Source organism: Antennarius striatus, chromosome 19, assembly GCF_040054535.1.
Source record: "Antennarius striatus isolate MH-2024 chromosome 19, ASM4005453v1, whole genome shotgun sequence".
Classification (NCBI taxonomy): domain Eukaryota; kingdom Metazoa; phylum Chordata; class Actinopteri; order Lophiiformes; family Antennariidae; genus Antennarius; species Antennarius striatus.
In genome coordinates this window covers 13,750,659-13,769,050 of record NC_090794.1, presented here as the reverse complement: position 1 = coordinate 13,769,050, position 18,392 = coordinate 13,750,659, and the positions used below count along the sequence as shown (strand labels likewise).

General features: G+C 40.5%; 1 protein-coding gene across 3 annotated transcripts in view; it reads right to left on the bottom strand.

Annotated features, from left to right (window-relative positions):
* Window positions 1-18,392, bottom strand: part of stxbp5a (syntaxin binding protein 5a (tomosyn)) — a 91,288-nt gene that overhangs the window by 20,940 nt on the left and 51,956 nt on the right. For all 3 annotated transcript variants that reach the window (XM_068342419.1, XM_068342420.1, XM_068342421.1), the window contains exons 6-9: window positions 18,133-18,267; window positions 10,493-10,556; window positions 9,999-10,082; window positions 945-1,068 (exon numbers count right to left, since the gene is read on the bottom strand). In XM_068342419.1, the coding sequence (XP_068198520.1) occupies window positions 945-1,068; window positions 9,999-10,082; window positions 10,493-10,556; window positions 18,133-18,267 (407 nt within the window). The remainder of the gene's footprint in view (window positions 1-944; window positions 1,069-9,998; window positions 10,083-10,492; window positions 10,557-18,132; window positions 18,268-18,392) is intronic.

Genomic DNA, 18,392 nt, shown 5'->3' with positions numbered 1-18,392 from the left:
TAGGTGTGTAGGCAGGAAGAGGAATGTGGATTCAATCCCATCATCAAAAGAGCAGACTGGCTTTTCTGAAGGAAATAAACAGAGCAGCAGCAATAATGGAGGCAGACTCCAAGTCAAGCACACAGAGGACATAAATGAACTGACAATAATCCTGAGACGAGGAAACAACGAGACTACCATGAATACACCGTCAGGTACCTCATGCAAATTAGTGTTTGTGTTAATAAAACTGATGCAGAGGTTTAATTTACACAACGTGAGATTATATCAACTCAAGTTTTGCAACATTTTTTTGGATAATGACTCCAATATATAAACCAATGTCTTCCTGCAATCCCTCCACACAGTGTTTAAACTAGAATTATGATTTTCTTGTTTTTTGCTTTTATTTGATTAACTTTTGAAAGCAGGAATTGTTCAATTTATTATCATACAGGTAAAGATTGAAGAAAAATATATTGCCGGAAAAAATTAATTCATAATCATACATAAAGCTTACAATGAACATAATTCAGCTATTAAAATATTCATACATAAACACACTTCAAAGCTCCGTGTGTATGTCGATATTTCTAAACATTTCCAAATTAACTTTTTGAAAGGGAACTTCGCTTTTCAAATTGACCGCAGGATGCAATGATGTTTCAGACTTTTCTTGCAAGAGAGCTGCACAAAGCGATGCCTGTAAATCGTGGAATGTGTGTTTAGTGTGCACAAATGGTGGGTCTACTTGAGTTTTCTAAGGCCCATCATGTACAGTAATAAAAAATATTTGTGTGGCTCATGTGCTCCACTGTGCCAAATGTATACTCAATATCAGAGTCTGCTTGCAAAAAAACCCACAATGTGAATACAACACTATTATATAGTGAGCAGTAATGGAAAGGCATGATTGCACACCCCAGCCAGTGTGTGTTTGCTTGAGTGTGTTTCCACCTTCTTACCGTGTGGGGTGATTGTCTGTATGGGCTTGCCCTGGCCTCTGACGTTCCATATGGTCAGAGTTCCATCTGAGTGACTGCAAATGAACTGCTTGCCCTCATGATGCCAGGCAACTGAGTGGATCGCCTGGAAAATGACAGGCAGGGAGGAGGGAGGAGCGGGAGAGGGTGTCAAAGGTTCAGCAGGATGAAACATCATGTGCCATCGTCTCCCTTACGCTACTAGTTTGTTGCGTTGCCGCTGCCATACGGTGCATGGCACAATGCTCATATGTGACACAGGATTTCATGCTCTGGAACAGATGGTGAAAGCGAGATAAGAGTTTGCCCCCCCACCCCCCCCCCACCAACTCCAGAGCATTTCCTGTGGCATAAATTCACAAAGTAGGAGAAGCTTTTACAGGATCTCTTGGCTGAATGTAGAAAATGAGGGAATTAATGCATTTTAAACATATAATAGCTATAAATTTAAGAATTATATTTCACAAACGCAAATTCCTTGGAGAGAAAACAAAGTCAAATATATAATAAATGACACTAAAAACATCAGATTTTAATGAACAAATGATTCAAGTTGAAGGTCTTTACCCTCTTGCATATTATCTATCAAGAACAAAATGTGAAAATAATGACAGGAATTTTTTTATCCTATCTTAATAACTCAAGACATGAAAAGAAGCAGTGAGGTTTGGAAACCCGAAACATTTCACTTTAAGCAACAAGCTAACAAATCATAGTTAAAAAAGTTCGAAATGTAATGAAAGCAATCACATTTATCTTTTTTAAAAAAAATTATTAGAAAATTCTTGGTATTTAAAAAGGTCAAATTTCTGAGTTACTCTGATTTAGGCCTTTAAAATCAGGAGAGACGCACAAGTTTAAAAAATAACTTAGAGAAAAACCATTATAGGGAAGCCAGTCGAATAATAACAGCAGGTACAAAAATGTTAAAGGTGTGGTATTCATCAATTCCCATTTTCCTCATAATAGTCCTGTGACTGCTGAAAGCCAGACTCACCCGGATTAATCTACTAACGGGCAGTCAGTAAAAACACAATCAAATCGTGACCAAGTATGTCAGTAAAGGGCAACCTTTCTCATTGATGCCCTTTTCAGAGCTCATAATTAACACCACCAATGGCCTGAATCTGGATGAAGCTCCAACAGGCTTCAGGAGCAGTTTTGCAAAAGCTCATCACATGAGTTTTCAGCAATGGGCACATTTTAAGGGAACACCTGGAGCATCAGTGGCACATCACAAGCATCTGTCAGGTGAATTGCTGCTCCAAAGACAATCAGACATTTTCTCTACCAAGTATTGCAAGTATAGCATTCTCTGGATAATCCACTTAACTGCTTTCCAATTCCATCCACATTGCACTGTTTAATATTTCACATTTCTCGCTAAAGCTCCCACTTCTTAAATCGTGAACTTGGCCCCCTGTTCTTCCTCATCCTAGTCTCACATCGCTCATCTTAAGAGAATCATTTCCTCGATGTGAATGCCAATGTGCGCAACACGGTCCATTTCACTCAAACTCTTACAACCGAAGTAGCTATTTATTTAGACATGTATCCATTTTGCTTTTGGTGAGTTATAAATCATAATTGGAGCTGCACGTCAGGCCGACTGGTTAACAACGATAAAAAGAAAGCAGTGTGCAGAACCAATGCCAATGGTGTCTGTTCCAGTGTAAATTGTATTCATGTTGAGGAGAGATGTTTTTGCTGGGTGATCTTTTTTGAGCCGGTTACCTGAGCCTTTACCAGGGTACACTGGTGCCCTGAGGTGGGTGCTGCATTTGCACATTTTTTTTATTGGGATTTCATCCAGTTTGCAGAAGTCGATGACAACCGATGAGACACAAATACTCGGGTTCTCTTTTGAAATTGTGATGACTCACTCTTTGTCATTCCAGCAGTGCCACAAACTAAAAGATGAATAAAAACATGCAATAACCCCCCCCCCCACACACACACACACACACACCACCCCTCCCCAAGTGTTCATGTAATTAACATTGCTTTCCTTGAGAGAATTAGATCCTTGGTGACTCACGGCTCAGGTGTCTTATCTGAGCCGACAGCGTGTCGGTGTTCTGTTGGATTCAGCTCAGAAAACGATGCTGCTAGATTCATTGGCATGCAGCGTCATGCAGCACGGACGTAGTTACACAGGATCAGCTGACTGCAGTGTGAACTCATTTCCTATTCTGTAAAAACCTGCACACTGCAGAAGATGTAACGTACACTTGACTACAAATTGAATACATAATTAGATATATATAGTATTATCTGGAACCTGATGTCAGCACTGCTACAGCCTCACTTTGTTTCCTCTGTGTTTTGTGCATTAATAGAATAGGATTCAATAAAGATAAGTGAGCTGAGCTTAGTTATCACCAGGACTGGGTCTAAGATGTATTTTCCTTTTGTTGATTGCAGCCTGCATAAAGAATGATCTGCAGACGTATGAGAATAGACCCTCATTCAACCATTCAGAAGGTTTTGACAGCGGCAGAATGGATTCTAGAAGTCTATCAGTCCATTGTTCACTGTGACACTTCCGATTGGGAACAATGCACTATTCCTAATTACTAAATGGAATGGGAATTGAAACACATGGTTCTCATGATTCAAACAATACCAATTAAAACAACTAATTTCATGATTTATTACATTAAGTCACTTTTCACAGATTGGTCTTTGGAGGATGAGAGAATTCAGTCAACACTTATTAGAGACAAATTAGTAAGGGCTCTCATGAGCGCGTGTCCACACACACACATACACACACACACACACACACACACACACACACACACACACACACACACACACACACACACACACATAGAAAGATGAAAGAACCACATTGAATGAAGGAATTCAGACAGAATAAAACACAAATATCACAGCCCAATTTGCAATTGACTTCTTCCGGCATTGTGTCACAATAGAATACATTGGCAGGGTAACCCTCAAGTATCGCATGTATACCCCCACACACACACACACACACACACACACACACACACACACACACGCACATAGTTTGTGATAGTAATTCCGCTCAACTGGGAGGATATTCAATCCAAACAGACTTAATTTAACAAACAGGAATTTGAGGGTGTGTGTATATCAACATCAATTCCACAGAGCAATTTTATCTCGTACTGGGATGTGAAATCCATTCTGCTTCTGTTTTTCTTGTTGCGGTTGTTATACAGCAATAAGCTCTGGAAGAAACAAGCCCCATGGAACCCTGTTCCCAATTATCAGTTATGATTGGAGCAAGAAAAAGTACACCATGTTATTATTACTGTGCTTGCAACATCTGAGATTGTGTTCTCTAGTTAGAGAGTGGAGAGAAAAAAAATCGAGGGGGAATTAAAAAACTGAATTGCAATTAACAATTTTTCCCCATGGACTCAGGGATGGCATTACCATTGGAATTAGGGTGGAATCCATTATGTCAAAGCAACATTATGGTTTTACCCATATCGAGTACAATTAGTGTATGACTACCCATTTTCTATGCTTTCTATTTGTGAAGTTTCCAAAAAAAATGTGTGCGCTTGTTTCCTTTTTGTGTATTTCGATACCAAAATGGGAATAATCTTTTCTGGTTGAATGCCATTTGTGGGCTTGGTGTTTGCACTCTTGTTAACCATTCAGTGTGCACCTTTATTTTGAATGAACATACACTAACTAGGTTAGGTGATTAGGACAAGGTGCTCGGGATGGCACAAAAAAGACTTAAACCCGGTCTTCATCGAATCAGCTGACAAAAAATCAAAATCTTGTCCTGGCCGAAACCATAAGAACTTGTTGATTCTCTGCCTTTTATCTGCAATAAGATTCAATTTCAATTTGTTTCAAATTTTGGTTTTCACTGCTCCTTAAGGTCAATTTAACTGTCTTTACTAGCTTCATTTTTTACAGCAGTAGCATTGGTAGATCCGAGAAACACTTCCTAATCCAGTTGAAGGTCAAGATTTCTTTGAGTACCAAAGCAGAATGTAGAGTGATGGACATTGTTGTGTAAAAAACATTTTTATCATAATGGGTAAAATTTGGTTTGTTTAGAAGGATGAAGGCACAGAGAAACTGTCTATCATGTACAGAATTAAATCCTATCTGCTAATGGATATTGTGCCAGACACGTCAAATAACCCATTAGCTTTGAAAAGGTATTTGTCTGTATTCTCAAAAGGTCTTAGGGGGAAACAAAATAGTTCCTAATGAATTCAGGAAGACTTGTGTCAGATCAGGCTTGTCAGCAATTTGTAGCATTTGCTTTCAATTTTTTTTTCTTTTTTTCTCTCTGAAAAACAGACAGGAGAGAAAATTCAAATAGATTCAAGTGAGCTGTCCGTCAAAAAGAAAAAGCCCAGGGAATTCTCTCTGGTATTCTATTATGGCCAATCTCCGATTTAAAAAGTGCTACTATTTTTTTTTTAACCACAACACCTGAAAACATGTTGACATCCAGGGATGAGAAGGTGTAGTATTTTGAATAAGATAGCATTTAACAATAACTTTGACACATGTGGTTTACTCATAGAAGGGAACCTTTGCTGTCTGTTGTGTTGCGGGTTGCAAACATGCACTCAGTGTGTTTTCTGGTTATCACACGCACACACAGGCGTACACACACACACACACACACACACACTCAGCAACTAATCAGAATGACCAGAGTTGCCGGTTAGAATGTGTTGATCATTTTCTGTGATCTGGATTTGAATGATTTGACAAATGACTCAAAAAAAAAAAAAAGACAAAAAAAAAAGACAAAGTGAAAGTCTTAAACCCGGTCTTCATCGAATTAGCTGACACAAACTCAAAATCTTGTCCTGGCCGAAACCATAAGAACTTGTTGATTCTCTGCCTTTTATCTGCAATAAGATTCAATTTCAATTTGTTTCAAATTTTGGTTTTCACTGCTCCTTAAGGTCAATTTAACTGTCTTTTCTAGCTTCATATTTTACAGCAGTAGCATTGGTCCATGGATGTTTGGAAGAAGTGGTAAAAAAAAATTGACAGATCCGAGAAACACTTCCTAATCCAGTTAAAGGTCAAGATTTCTTTGAGTACCAAAGCAGAATGTAGAGTGATGGACATTGTTGTGTAAAAAACATTTTTATCATAATGGGTAAAATTTGGTTTGTTTAGAAGGATGAAGGCACAGAGAAACTGTCTATCATGTACAGAATTAAATCCTATCTGCTAATGGATATTGTGCCAGACACGTCAAATAACCCATTAGCTTTGAAAAGGTATTTGTCTGTATTCTCAAAAGGTCTTAGGGGGAAACAAAATAGTTCCTAATGAATTCAGGAAGACTTGTGTCAGATCAGGCTTGTCAGCAATTTGTAGCATTTGCTTTCAATTTTTTTTTCTTTTTTTCTCTCTGAAAAACAGACAGGAGAGAAAATTCAAATAGATTCAAGTGAGCTGTCCGTCAAAAAGAAAAAGCCCAGGGAATTCTCTCTGGTATTCTATTATGGCCAATCTCCGATTTAAAAAGTGCTACTATTTTTTTTTTAACCACAACACCTGAAAACATGTTGACATCCAGGGATGAGAAGGTGTAGTATTTTGAATAAGATAGCATTTAACAATAACTTTGACACATGTGGTTTACTCATAGAAGGGAACCTTTGCTGTCTGTTGTGTTGCGGGTTGCAAACATGCACTCAGTGTGTTTTCTGGTTATCACACGCACACACAGGCGTACACACACACACACACACACACACACTCAGCAACTAATCAGAATGACCAGAGTTGCCGGTTAGAATGTGTTGATCATTTTCTGTGATCTGGATTTGAATGATTTGACAAATGACTCAAAAAAAAAAAAAAGACAAAAAAAAAAGACAAAGTGAAATCAAAATAAAGTTACAACTATGTAAAAACATCCCAGAATGAGAAAAGAACAAATATGTGTCAGTTATATTGAGGTTGCACAACAAAAAATAGACAGAAAATTTGTGAGCAAATACACCCCCCCCACACACACAACACACAAACACACACACAAATTATAGGACATTCACCTTTTCAGAAGATGTGGACGGATCGGTCCTCCTATCAGGCGTGATAGGTTCACACGGATGGATGGCCAAGGGTAAACAAACGAGCCCCCTTGGCGGGGGCATTAAAAATAATAACCCATGAAATCATTGAGATTAATGATGTAAAAAAAAAAAAAAAGGAGATTAAGTTACACTTCTGATGTGGTTATGATATATTAAGTGGGAGCCTGAGTCTGAAGAAGGGCTGGTCGGATGGAGCCGGGTTAGGGTGACTGACGCTCTCTGCCTAGAATCCACCAACTTCCACCCCTGATCCACAGCTAATAATACAAGTCATAGAAAACTACAGAGTAAAAGGCATGCTCTCTCAGCTCTTTGGGAATTTGTAAAAAAAGAAGTTCCATCACCCCAGATGTTGGTCTTTGTTGTGGTGTGGGAGCCAGGTTTAGCTCTCTGAATTGCCGTCATCAATTCACTTTGAAGGCACCTATAACTGTCGAAAGCTGCCTTCATTTGTGTCAAAACACGTTCATCATTATCCCTTATGTGCACCCGATCTGCTGACAATGTGTGTGCAAGTATGTGAGCGTCATAAAACCCTTGCCTAGAATATATTTCTCAGACTAACTATTGATCTTTATTCCTTGAAATCCGACCACAGAATATCTTTCACTATAAATATACACTAATTTACATTCAAACAAGCCTGAAGCAATCCGTCATTTGCGCACCAGCTCACACTGTTGTTTAAGGGAAGAGCAAAAGTGACTTTGTTCATTTCAGTCGATGTATAATTATCATTTTCTACTTTGTAGCAAAATACTGTAGTGTTTAAAGTGAAGCACAGAGCAGGACGAGGAGCACCCAACAGGATGGATGTGGTTACAAGAGCTGCAGAAACTCTTTCCCTAAGGTGTCGTACACAGAAGTTAGAGACGGAGTTTGCACATGTTCATGGTGGTTGCAAGTAACAATGAGAAATGTTATTTAAATTTTTATCATAGATAAACGAAGCAATGCAACATGTTTCTCTAATGTTTCATTAAACATTCCTCATTGACCTTGTTTTCTTGGCACAGAGGGGGGGCAAGGATTGAGTTCCATGTCCCTGACGGCTGGTCTAAGGCAAATTTAAACTAGCCAGAGGTGAAACCATTAACACATTCAAAAAGCGCGAAAACTGTGGTATGTTGCAGGCTGTTTCGCTTTGTCAGTGGAAATCACAGTGAGCAAAATGCTCATTCCCCAGTCTCTAGAGAGGGGGGAGTGTGGAGGAGAGATGAGCTCCATTGGGAGATGCAATACTAGAAGATATAATGCCCCGGGAGCAGCAGGAGGATATTAGCTTATCTGAGAGAGGAAGCTGGGGTAAAAAGGCAGACAAAGGAAGAGAGGGTTGAACATACCAAATCCACTCTCATTTTGTGTCCATGTACTCCTCGGTGACTCTTGTTATCTCAGTGTGCTTACATCACCACAGCGCTGCCGATGAGGTGAGCACAAAGATAATCTCATTATTTTAAACATCCGGTTCAGCTTTGTGTCCTATGGCTGCAGACGCAGCTGTGTGGCTGTGAGCGTAAACCACAAACTCCTCTTTCAACTTAAACCTTAGGGACAACTTTATGAATGGGATCTCCCATTCATGGACATATCCAGGTACCACTTTTAGATCATGATGGCAGGAAGTCAGATGCCCGTGAGTCAGTACACATATAAGCCCAGACCATTCTTAATATCCAATGAACGGATGCAGAACAGACTACCCCACAAATTACCCCATGTATATTAGTTTATAAAATCAATCCAAATACAACAGCAAGTCAAACTGGAGGAAATTTATATGCAAACAAAGAATTCACGCAACACTAGGTTTGACATACGCCTGCTCCGGAGGATATCTAAGCAGCTCTGACAGTCTCTCTTTTTTTATTACGTCTTTTTTATTTATGGAAATACACTACTGCCTCTGGGGAAGCCAATAAAGCCACATGACTCAGTGCTTTAAAAAAGAATGACCTTTTACAAAAACGTCCTTTTTTGAGGCAATAATATGCAAACACCATCAATATGCAGCTGTAACCACAGTCTGAAAACAAGAATAACATAATTTTTGCAAACAGCAATAATTGTTTTGTTTTCCTTGATAAATCTGAAGTAATATTTAAATATCTCAGGAGAGGAGAGGGGAGGGGAGAAGAGGAGAAAGAGACTGGAGGGAAATAACAAGGGTCTATGTTGAGTAATGAGCTCCCCCCTCGGTGCCGGCTGTCGCCCGCTAGCTTACGACTGAGTTAAAGAGAGGTACTGTGGGGCGAGAAACAATCAATGACCCCAAGGTTAAACTCCTCTGGATAACAACAGATGAAAATTCAGCGAAAACACAAAAACTGTGTTTGTTTGTATTAAAGGAGAAAGGTCCTTGATGCTTCCTTCTCATTTCCAGGTGGCTAAGTGCTAACATAGCAGTCTGATACCGTGACCAGACTTTCCCTCCACTTGTCCAGAAACACTGAAATCTCCCATGATGCATGAACTGGCACATTGTGGTGAACACCCTATAAATCATGACATTGCTGTTCTCCGCAAACTCTTCTTTGTAAACGGTCTTTTTTTTTTTTTTTTTTTGTCCGAGCTGTACTTTCTTTGGTTGTTATTGCAGCGCTGGTCAAAGAATCAGTCTTCTGTTTGCTGACCTGTTATCCACTTAGTGGGTCCGCTAAGAGTTGGCTGCAAAACTTCAGGTTCATCTTCATCTTCCCTGTTCATCATCCCTCTTCATCAGATTGAGGTGTGACAGGATGCAGCGAGCACTCTCAGTCCTCTCTGCGAACCATCATAAACTATCTCCAAATCTATTTTTGTTTCGCTTCTGCACAGCTGTCGAAAGTTCAGTTCATAAATACATGATTTGATTCTTTGTTTCATTATTGAAATATACCCTGTGGATCAGAAGTGAGAGGAATGATGGACATCTGTTAGAGAAGAAAGGACTTAGGGGAGATTTGCCTACCTCGTCGTATGTGTAGCGATAGTCTGCCTTCTTTGATTTCAGATCCCACAGGACCACAATCCCAGACTCAAATCCAATTATGAGCTGGAGAGGAAGAGTGACAGGCAGGCATTGAAACAGGAGGAGAAATGACAATGAGGTAGAGTAGCCATTGTCGGGCGAAAATAAATTCGACATTCACACCCAGCATGTAAGAATGTCAGGTATGAGCAACCAGGGACAGAGGAAGAAATATGTTCACCCCAGTTTAAAAAACACACTAAACATCTTCTTTGAGAAAATACACACAAGTTGTGGGAATTACTTCTACATCTGAAGGCATTTATGTTACTAAAATCTACATTTTACTTTTTAATAAGATTCTTGCCATGAAAATCACCCAACAATGTGACACACTGTACTAGGACAAAGAAGCAGCCTCGTCAATTCTTTCTGAAATACTGGGTTTGTGTCTATTTGCGTGTGCATTTGAAGGAAAACATGTTGTACCTTACCTTTCCCTCATCCATGGGGTTGTCACTTATGTGGACAACTGGTCCAGGGTGAGCCTTGGAGGACCTGACGAGAGAGAAAAAGAGAATAAAGGGATGGGGGGTTCTTTCTGTGAAAGATGTGTTGCAGCAGTCAAAGTCTGGAACAATGCTAGAGATGTGTGCTCACAGTGAGGTGTGGAGGTGGTTGATGGGAAGCAAGTGTCTTTTAACATGTGAAAGAGGTCCACTAGGGAGCACAGAGGAGACACAAGACACTAAAGGGCTGTTCAAAGACATAAGCTCTTTTAAGGTTGTGATGGATTGCTCTGTAGACCAGGCAGTCCCCACTGGCTATGTGTGTGTGTGTATGTGTGTGTGTGCGTGCGTGTGTGTGTGTTCATTTGCATGTCAACAGAGGAACATATCACAAAATACTTGCTTACCCCTCCTCTGTCCCCCTCCTCCCTGCATTTTACCCTCCAGACAGCCTTATGTCAAATCTCTGTGTGTCATGCAGCTCCAGAATTTACCTAACCTGCCCTGCCTTAAAGAGATGATGGGGTGGGGTGGGGGGGCGAGGAGCACCAGGGAAGGTCACCGCTGACAAAGAATGATTGTTAGAGCCTGAAACATAAACCACGCCAGGGATCAAGGTCATGGGATGGCTGACGAAGAGGAGGGGAGGATGGAGCTGCAACAAAAATATAGTAACGCAAAACAAGGCAAGTAAAACAGCTTTGGACCTGGTCAGAGTTGATTTACTCAAGAGGTCTGACAGGAATTGGTAGGAAACTGGCATTGAAATAAAACATAAAAATTAAGCATAGCAATCAAGAGAAAGTGTTTTGGATTGAGAAAGTTAAAGCAGATAATGCAAGATCAATTTTTTTAAATAGTTTAGCTGAGCGTGTCTCCATGTATATGAGCAAAGGGCTAAAGGAGGGAAGTAGCAGTGTGTGTGTGTGTGTGTGTGTGTGTGTGTGTGTGTGTGTGTGTGTGTGTGTGTGTGTGTGTGTGTGTGTGTGTGTTACAAGGTAGCAGTTACTGGCCAGTCAGTCAGTCACCTCCATATTTAGCTTTGCTTTACTGGAGCCTTATTACCCAAGCTCCTTTGCAGTTGGAGCTGTTGATCTAATCCCTCCTTCATCGCCTGTTTATCAGCCTACAGCTGTCTAATGCAACACACACACACACACACACACACACACACACACACACACACACACACACACACACACACACACACACACACACACACACACACACAGACTACATGTCTGCCACATCTTAACACCCACCCCCTTTTTGTAAAACCTACATCTACAACCAACAATTACCCTCTTGCTGAATTACAAAATGCAACTTGTAAGCGCAGAGGCTCTTCCATCCCGTCACACTCGATCCTCACAGACTCTTGTTTTTAGGATTTCAACGTGCATCATTATCCGCATTCCCCCGTGAAATCACATGACAAATCTGTTTGCTAAAAACTTAAGGTTTTATGGTAATGCATCTGACATGAACACAATTACAGCCCCAACCCCCACCCAAAAAAACAAAAAACAAATACATGTTCAGGTTTGAAGTAACCATGGCAACTGAGACTGGATAAGCAGAGTGCAGACAGGGCTTCCAAAAAAATCATCCCTACTCGACCACAAACACAAAAACACACCCACACAATGTGTGTTTACATTCTCCTGTAAGCACATATTCCTGTCTGTCGACGGCAGGCTCCAAGTCCTGGGACAAGAATATTGAGGTTTGTTTGTGTCTGCATATATATATTAGTGTGAGGGCATATTTTGTTTGCTTCGATGCTGGCTTATTAGGCTGTAAGCACAACACCGGTCTTGAGCCACACAGACTACGACTACTCGACTTCAACTAATTGCCCCATGGCAACATAACGCTTGTTTGGTGTGTCATAGAATCTTGAGAATCTGCATCTGTTGGTGCTTTCAGTTCAACCAGTCATCTGTTAAAATTATTTGCTAAACGACAACATTATTTGTGTATCACCCCCCCCCCAGTGAAACATGGCTATTAATGTATGTACAGTATATGCACACACACACACACACACACACACACACACACATTCACTGTCCAGATGTGTACGTGATGAGGAAACAGGAAAGATAGCACCTCATTAAATCTGAAACATCTCAGTGCACCCCCACCCCCTCCATGCACACATACAATGAACATTGCGTGAAATAAAAGTCATTTTGAATATTATGACTGTATGAATAAACAGCTACCTGTTTGAGGGCTTGACTAAATGCACAGACATACATGCACACTGACTCACATGCTCAGTAAACATCTGGTGTCGCCGTGGGCGACACTCTGAGGTCATTCAGGCACAATCACCATGACAGAGTCTTGACGCAACATGGATTGCGGGGCCCATTTGCAGCGGCCATATTGTCTGCGTCCTCATCTCACCTTGATGGAACGTGTGTGTGTGTGTGTGTGGGTGTGTGTGTGTGTGTGTGTGTGTGTGCTGTCTGTATTAATAGATAAGATCTCATGTGAAGCACATAATTGCTAAGTGTGGTTGTTCTACCATTAAAAAAAATGTTTCAGATTAGGGGTGGGCCATATAATAATAATACCATTAATATTAATAATATGGTACAATTTTTAATAAGGTATAAAAATTTCATATTGTATTATTTTGACTTGTTGACATAATGACATGCATGTCAAGTATGCTTTTGCAGCTCACCACCTAGGATTCTGATGAAGATGCAAGATTTAAAAACACCAGAGGTGTGTGTAAAAGCTCGAGGGGACTGCTCAGAGGCTAATGCTAGCCACAGCGCTAAACAAAGAATGCTGGTCCAGAACCACATCAACTCATCTATGAATAGATGTTCTCAATGTGACAACAAAAGCAAACACTGAAAAGAGATCACTGAAGCAGTCAGCATTTGTTTAGCAAATGATATGATGCTGATCCAAACGGTGGCGAAAGCTGGCTTTAAACATTGTTCAAAATCTGGATCCTAAAAATTTGATGACAAACTTAAGTTTGTTGACATGCTTGTTTTACTGCAGTGAGCAACACTTAACGTGCAATATTTTAAGGTACAAAATGTGTTTTCTGATAAATTTATTACACTTATTCTATACAATTGTCATATCAAAAATATTGCATCATATTGTTATCGCCTAAATTCCCTGAAATATAGTGTTACTATTTTAGAGCCATATCACCCACCTCTGTTCCAGGTGAATGCGCTGACCCAGCAGGGATGAGGAATAACAAGACTCGTACGATAATTTCCTTCTAATGCGTCAGTTTAAAAATGGCATTCAGAGTTCATTTTACCTCAAGAAAGTCGTGTATCCCTGGGATGCAAGGATTGAGTTTTGTCAATAGAACAATATAAAAACTACACTTTTATTAATAAGTTAAAATTAACAATGTCATAACTGTTTAAGTACAAAGAAAAAAAAGAGTAAAATTATATATTAGTCTTATCAAAATGTTAAAGCCTGGTAGGCATTCAAAATAACTGTTTTAGAAATAAAGATGTACTAGCTCTTTTTTTTTCACTTTTGCTTTTCACTCAATAGTTTTCTTTGCCTTTAATTCTTATACCGTATTCTCCTGTGGACACTGCACCAAGCTGACAGCTTTCTTCACACACATTTCGGTAATATCTGTCAGTACTATCTGTCTCTTTTTCTTCATTAACTTTTGATTGTTTTTTTATGCAAGAAAGCACTCATTGTCACTTGCTTTTTCTCCAACTGTTGCATCTTTTTCAGAGGCATGGTGATAACCGGTCAATCAATCACTCAATCAACCTTTACTTGTATAGCGCTTAATCACATCAGCAGACATTTCAAAGCGCTTTAACTGACAGAGAAACCCAACAGGGTTCCCAAAGCATAAGCGACAGGTTATGCTTGCTCTGGAGGATTTAACCAAGTCCTCGCTCTCACTGCAGCGCATAAAACGAGCAGACGTCATGCTGCTGTTTGGTTAGTTTTAATAAAGCGGAATCATGTAGGTGAGTCAACGAGAAACTCGCACAAGATTAAAACATAATGGTGATTTCCGGGTTCGAATTTTAAGTTGAGAAATGGAAAAATTGTGAATATTTGTTAAATTTGAACGGAAGTGCATCGAAAGCTTGCGTCCCAGGGACGCACGCTGTCTGACAATCATGCTTCCTTGTCATAAAATGTGCGTCAAAGATGCAAGGACGCACTGTGCATTTCAATGTATCTTCTGAGGAAAGGGGTCAAACCAGTAACATCAGTGACTGTAAAAGGCTTTCATCTTTCATAATGTGCTCGTGTTTGATTGACACCTTTGTGTGCCAGAACCTACAGCTAATCTACGGCTAATTGATTACACGGCATTCTGGAAGGCACCTTGTACCGGTCTATACCTGAAGCTTAGGCTAAAGGAATCACTGGAAGTGGTTTGGAGGATATGTCTCACCAAGAAGAACATTGGGGTACCTGCTAAGCACCTAACATTTTCATAAAACAACTGTGAGGAAAGAGATACAAAAAACTCAAGCAAATATTTATAATACTGTAGCTTTAGGGTCCTGATGAGTTGGAGAAAATTAAAGAGGACAGAAGTGAAGAGGCCTGGAGCCAACATGTTCACATGAACTATGCGTCATAGTCAGCTATTAACATGTTACCATTCAGAGTCCCACTTCAGCTCACCTCCTTTCACCCAGTGAATACCTGGACAAGTCCAACACACACGCAGTGATGCTACCAGGTACTGCTTCGTAAAACAAGCTTGCATAACATTCAAATGAGGCCTTATTGCAGCGCCCTTAATGCCTTCAGCAGGGACTGAACTATGGTGCCACGTCGTAGGTCATGTACTGTAGGATATGTGTTTGTCTAAGTCTTTCCACTACAGTAGCTTAGGAGCAGTGGTGTGATTCATGCAAACACGGAGGAACGGGCCAGGCCAGGCCTAGGGCCGCTGGCACGACAACTACAGATTGTCTGCAAATAGCAGGGCCCCAGGGATGATGACTCTAGTGCACAACATATCTCAGCTTCATTACAATAGAACACAAGTTTAGCCAGCAGGGCTTGAAATAAAATTTTGACACTTTCAATAGCACTCTATGTAGGCAATGCAATGGCCCTAGTCTGTTGAAGCGTGTTGCATCTTCCTATTTATAATCATGAGGGTAACAGAGGAACCTGATAGAGCCCACTTTGCTTTAGTATTCAGTTTGTTATTTATCATAATGAAATACCAATATTACATCTGTCAAGACCTAAAAATTTGTTTCCTGTTTTAGTCTCCCCACATAGTTTCCAAGAGCTGCAAATGATCTTCATGTTGCCCATTTTGTCCAACACTACAGCATACATTTTCCATTATTATTCCTTTCTAAATAATGAAAAGTCATCACTGCTTTAATTTTGATCCCGTGCAATCAAATGACAGCATCAGAAGATAACAATGGGAAGTGCAAAGAGTTTAATATGTCAACTCCACAGCTGGCAGTGAGGAGGAATGAAGACAACCTCAAGCGTCGTATCTGGATCAAAGCACATCGCAGACACACACTCTCATATTCTCAAACAGTTAGCATACGCAAACTGAGCGGGTTGCTAACAAATCTGAGATCAAATCTTGGTGCCTAGCACATCCTGCTTTCCTCAAGTCACACTATGCTACAGAATTGCTGTGCAAGTAATGAAAACTTGAACAAAGCTTTAAAAGGTCTTCAAACTGAGAGCAGTTTGAATAAAAAATATACAAATGCATGTGAATATATTGCAGGATTATTATAAACTGTTCTAATGTGGTCTGGTACTTCTAATTTGTAAGTACAAATCTTTGTTGTATGAATGAAGATCAACTACGTTAAATTTTCTGCATGTTTTTTTAATTTATTTTTGATTTCCCATTTATCCAATTGCACAGGAACATACTGTACCTTCATCATTGGTGTTGTCATTTTACCTTTATTAAGCTCTCTCCACCCCTGGGTCCCTCAATGCTGGAGTCATGCATCCTCCTGTTTCCCCATCCCAGCCTAAACCTTCACAGATTCATCAAGCTCACCAGCTTCAGCCGAGTCATCAGCCACCACCACCACCACCACCACCACCAGCATCTGATTTCTAATGGTTTGTACGCTGCTGCTCAGGGCAATGGGCTTCAATCACATTCTCTTTGAAGAGACTGACAGACCATCACATCTCGTCTGCAGCAATAAACAAATGTGTTTACTTCATTCACTCACATCCCATAATTAAAGTACCTTTCAGCAACAATCTGAGATGACTGACGGAATCAAAACAGATGTGTCATCAAACCATTACAGTTCCACTCCTGAATCCATACTAATTATAATGATTACTACTTAATGAACTATTTTTCCCTTCATGGTTTCACTGTTGCCCCACTAGGTAAAACGGGACACTGAGATTGACAATTCCTTCCGCCCACGTGAAAGAGATACTTATTTCAAACAGTTCCATCCATTAGAGACCCGTCAGAATGAGTGTTGTAGAGATCTTGTGTGAAAGTCACTGTCAAAAGTGAAAAGAACACAGCTTTGCTGAGAAAAATGCAACTTTTCGGTTGTCCTTCAAGTCAGGAACATCCCTTGTGTCTACCTCTCTCTCACCATCATCTACAACTACCCGTCTTTGCATCATTATCCTTTCTTCCCTCTCCTGCTCTTTTTTCTTTAATTGGAAACCTTTTCCATCTACCGCTCTATTCTTTCCGATCTCCCCGACTTCTCTCTAGAAAAAAAAGAAAAGAAAATTCTGCTCCTCCTTCTGTTACGACTCCATTCCGCTCTTCAGTTACTCCTCCCCTATGCTTGTCCGTGTCCCCAAGCAAAATAAATCCCATCTCATCCATCCCATCTCTGCCTGCTCTCCATCATACATTCTCCCCCATCCTCTCTCCCTCACTCCCACCTTTTCTTGCCTGCAGCCCTGTCGACGAGACGAGTCGCCTGTGTGTACCATACACTGATCTCGGCAGACACCTGTTCCTCTCCCCCTACTCCGCTCTCTCTCTCTCACACACACACACACACACACACACACACACACACACACACACACACACACACACACACACACACACACACACACACACACACACACACACACACACACACACACACACACACACACACACACACACACACACACAGAAGAGGATGTGGGGAAAGCGTGAAGCAAAATGCTCCAGTGAATAATTTAAGTCTCTACAGCAGGGAACCAAAATGGAGCCTGTCAAGCAGACAGATCCATTGGAATAGCAAAGAGACATGTCACTCGCTACCTGGAGTTTGATACTGTTCCTGAAAATGATAGAGTGACTAATGACTCTTATCTGACTCTCTGAACTCATTAAAATCAAACTACAGTAACCTTTTCAACGGTAAATTGCTGATTACACAGCATCTTTCACTTCAGTGCCAGAGGGCGAGCGTTTTGACTTCAAGATCAGTGATGCAATACTAGTGACACAAAGTTGATTCTTCTAAGAGTTAAATATTGATCCATTTTTCAATGATTCACTTTGGATGACAAACGTCACCAAGAAGGAGAAGAGAATACAACAACCTTCTAGGGCGAAACGAGCATAGGGCAGCCATGTAGGGTGACACGTGGGCAGTAGCACTCACAGTTCAATGGCTTTGTTCCACATGATGACATAGCCTGAGAGCGAAAAAGACTCCACGTTGACGATGTGGATGTTCCCTCGTTCTGTGCCGATGTACAACCATTTACTCTGGAAGGGCAAGTGGCAGAAGGTTATTCTGCAAAGAGAAGGAGAGAAAACACGAGTTACAAGGTTGGCAATAAAAAGGTAGAAGATGAGAGAAAGGGAAAGGGTGGATGAACCAGGGAGAAAGATATCATCTGACATCCTATTGTGGAAAGA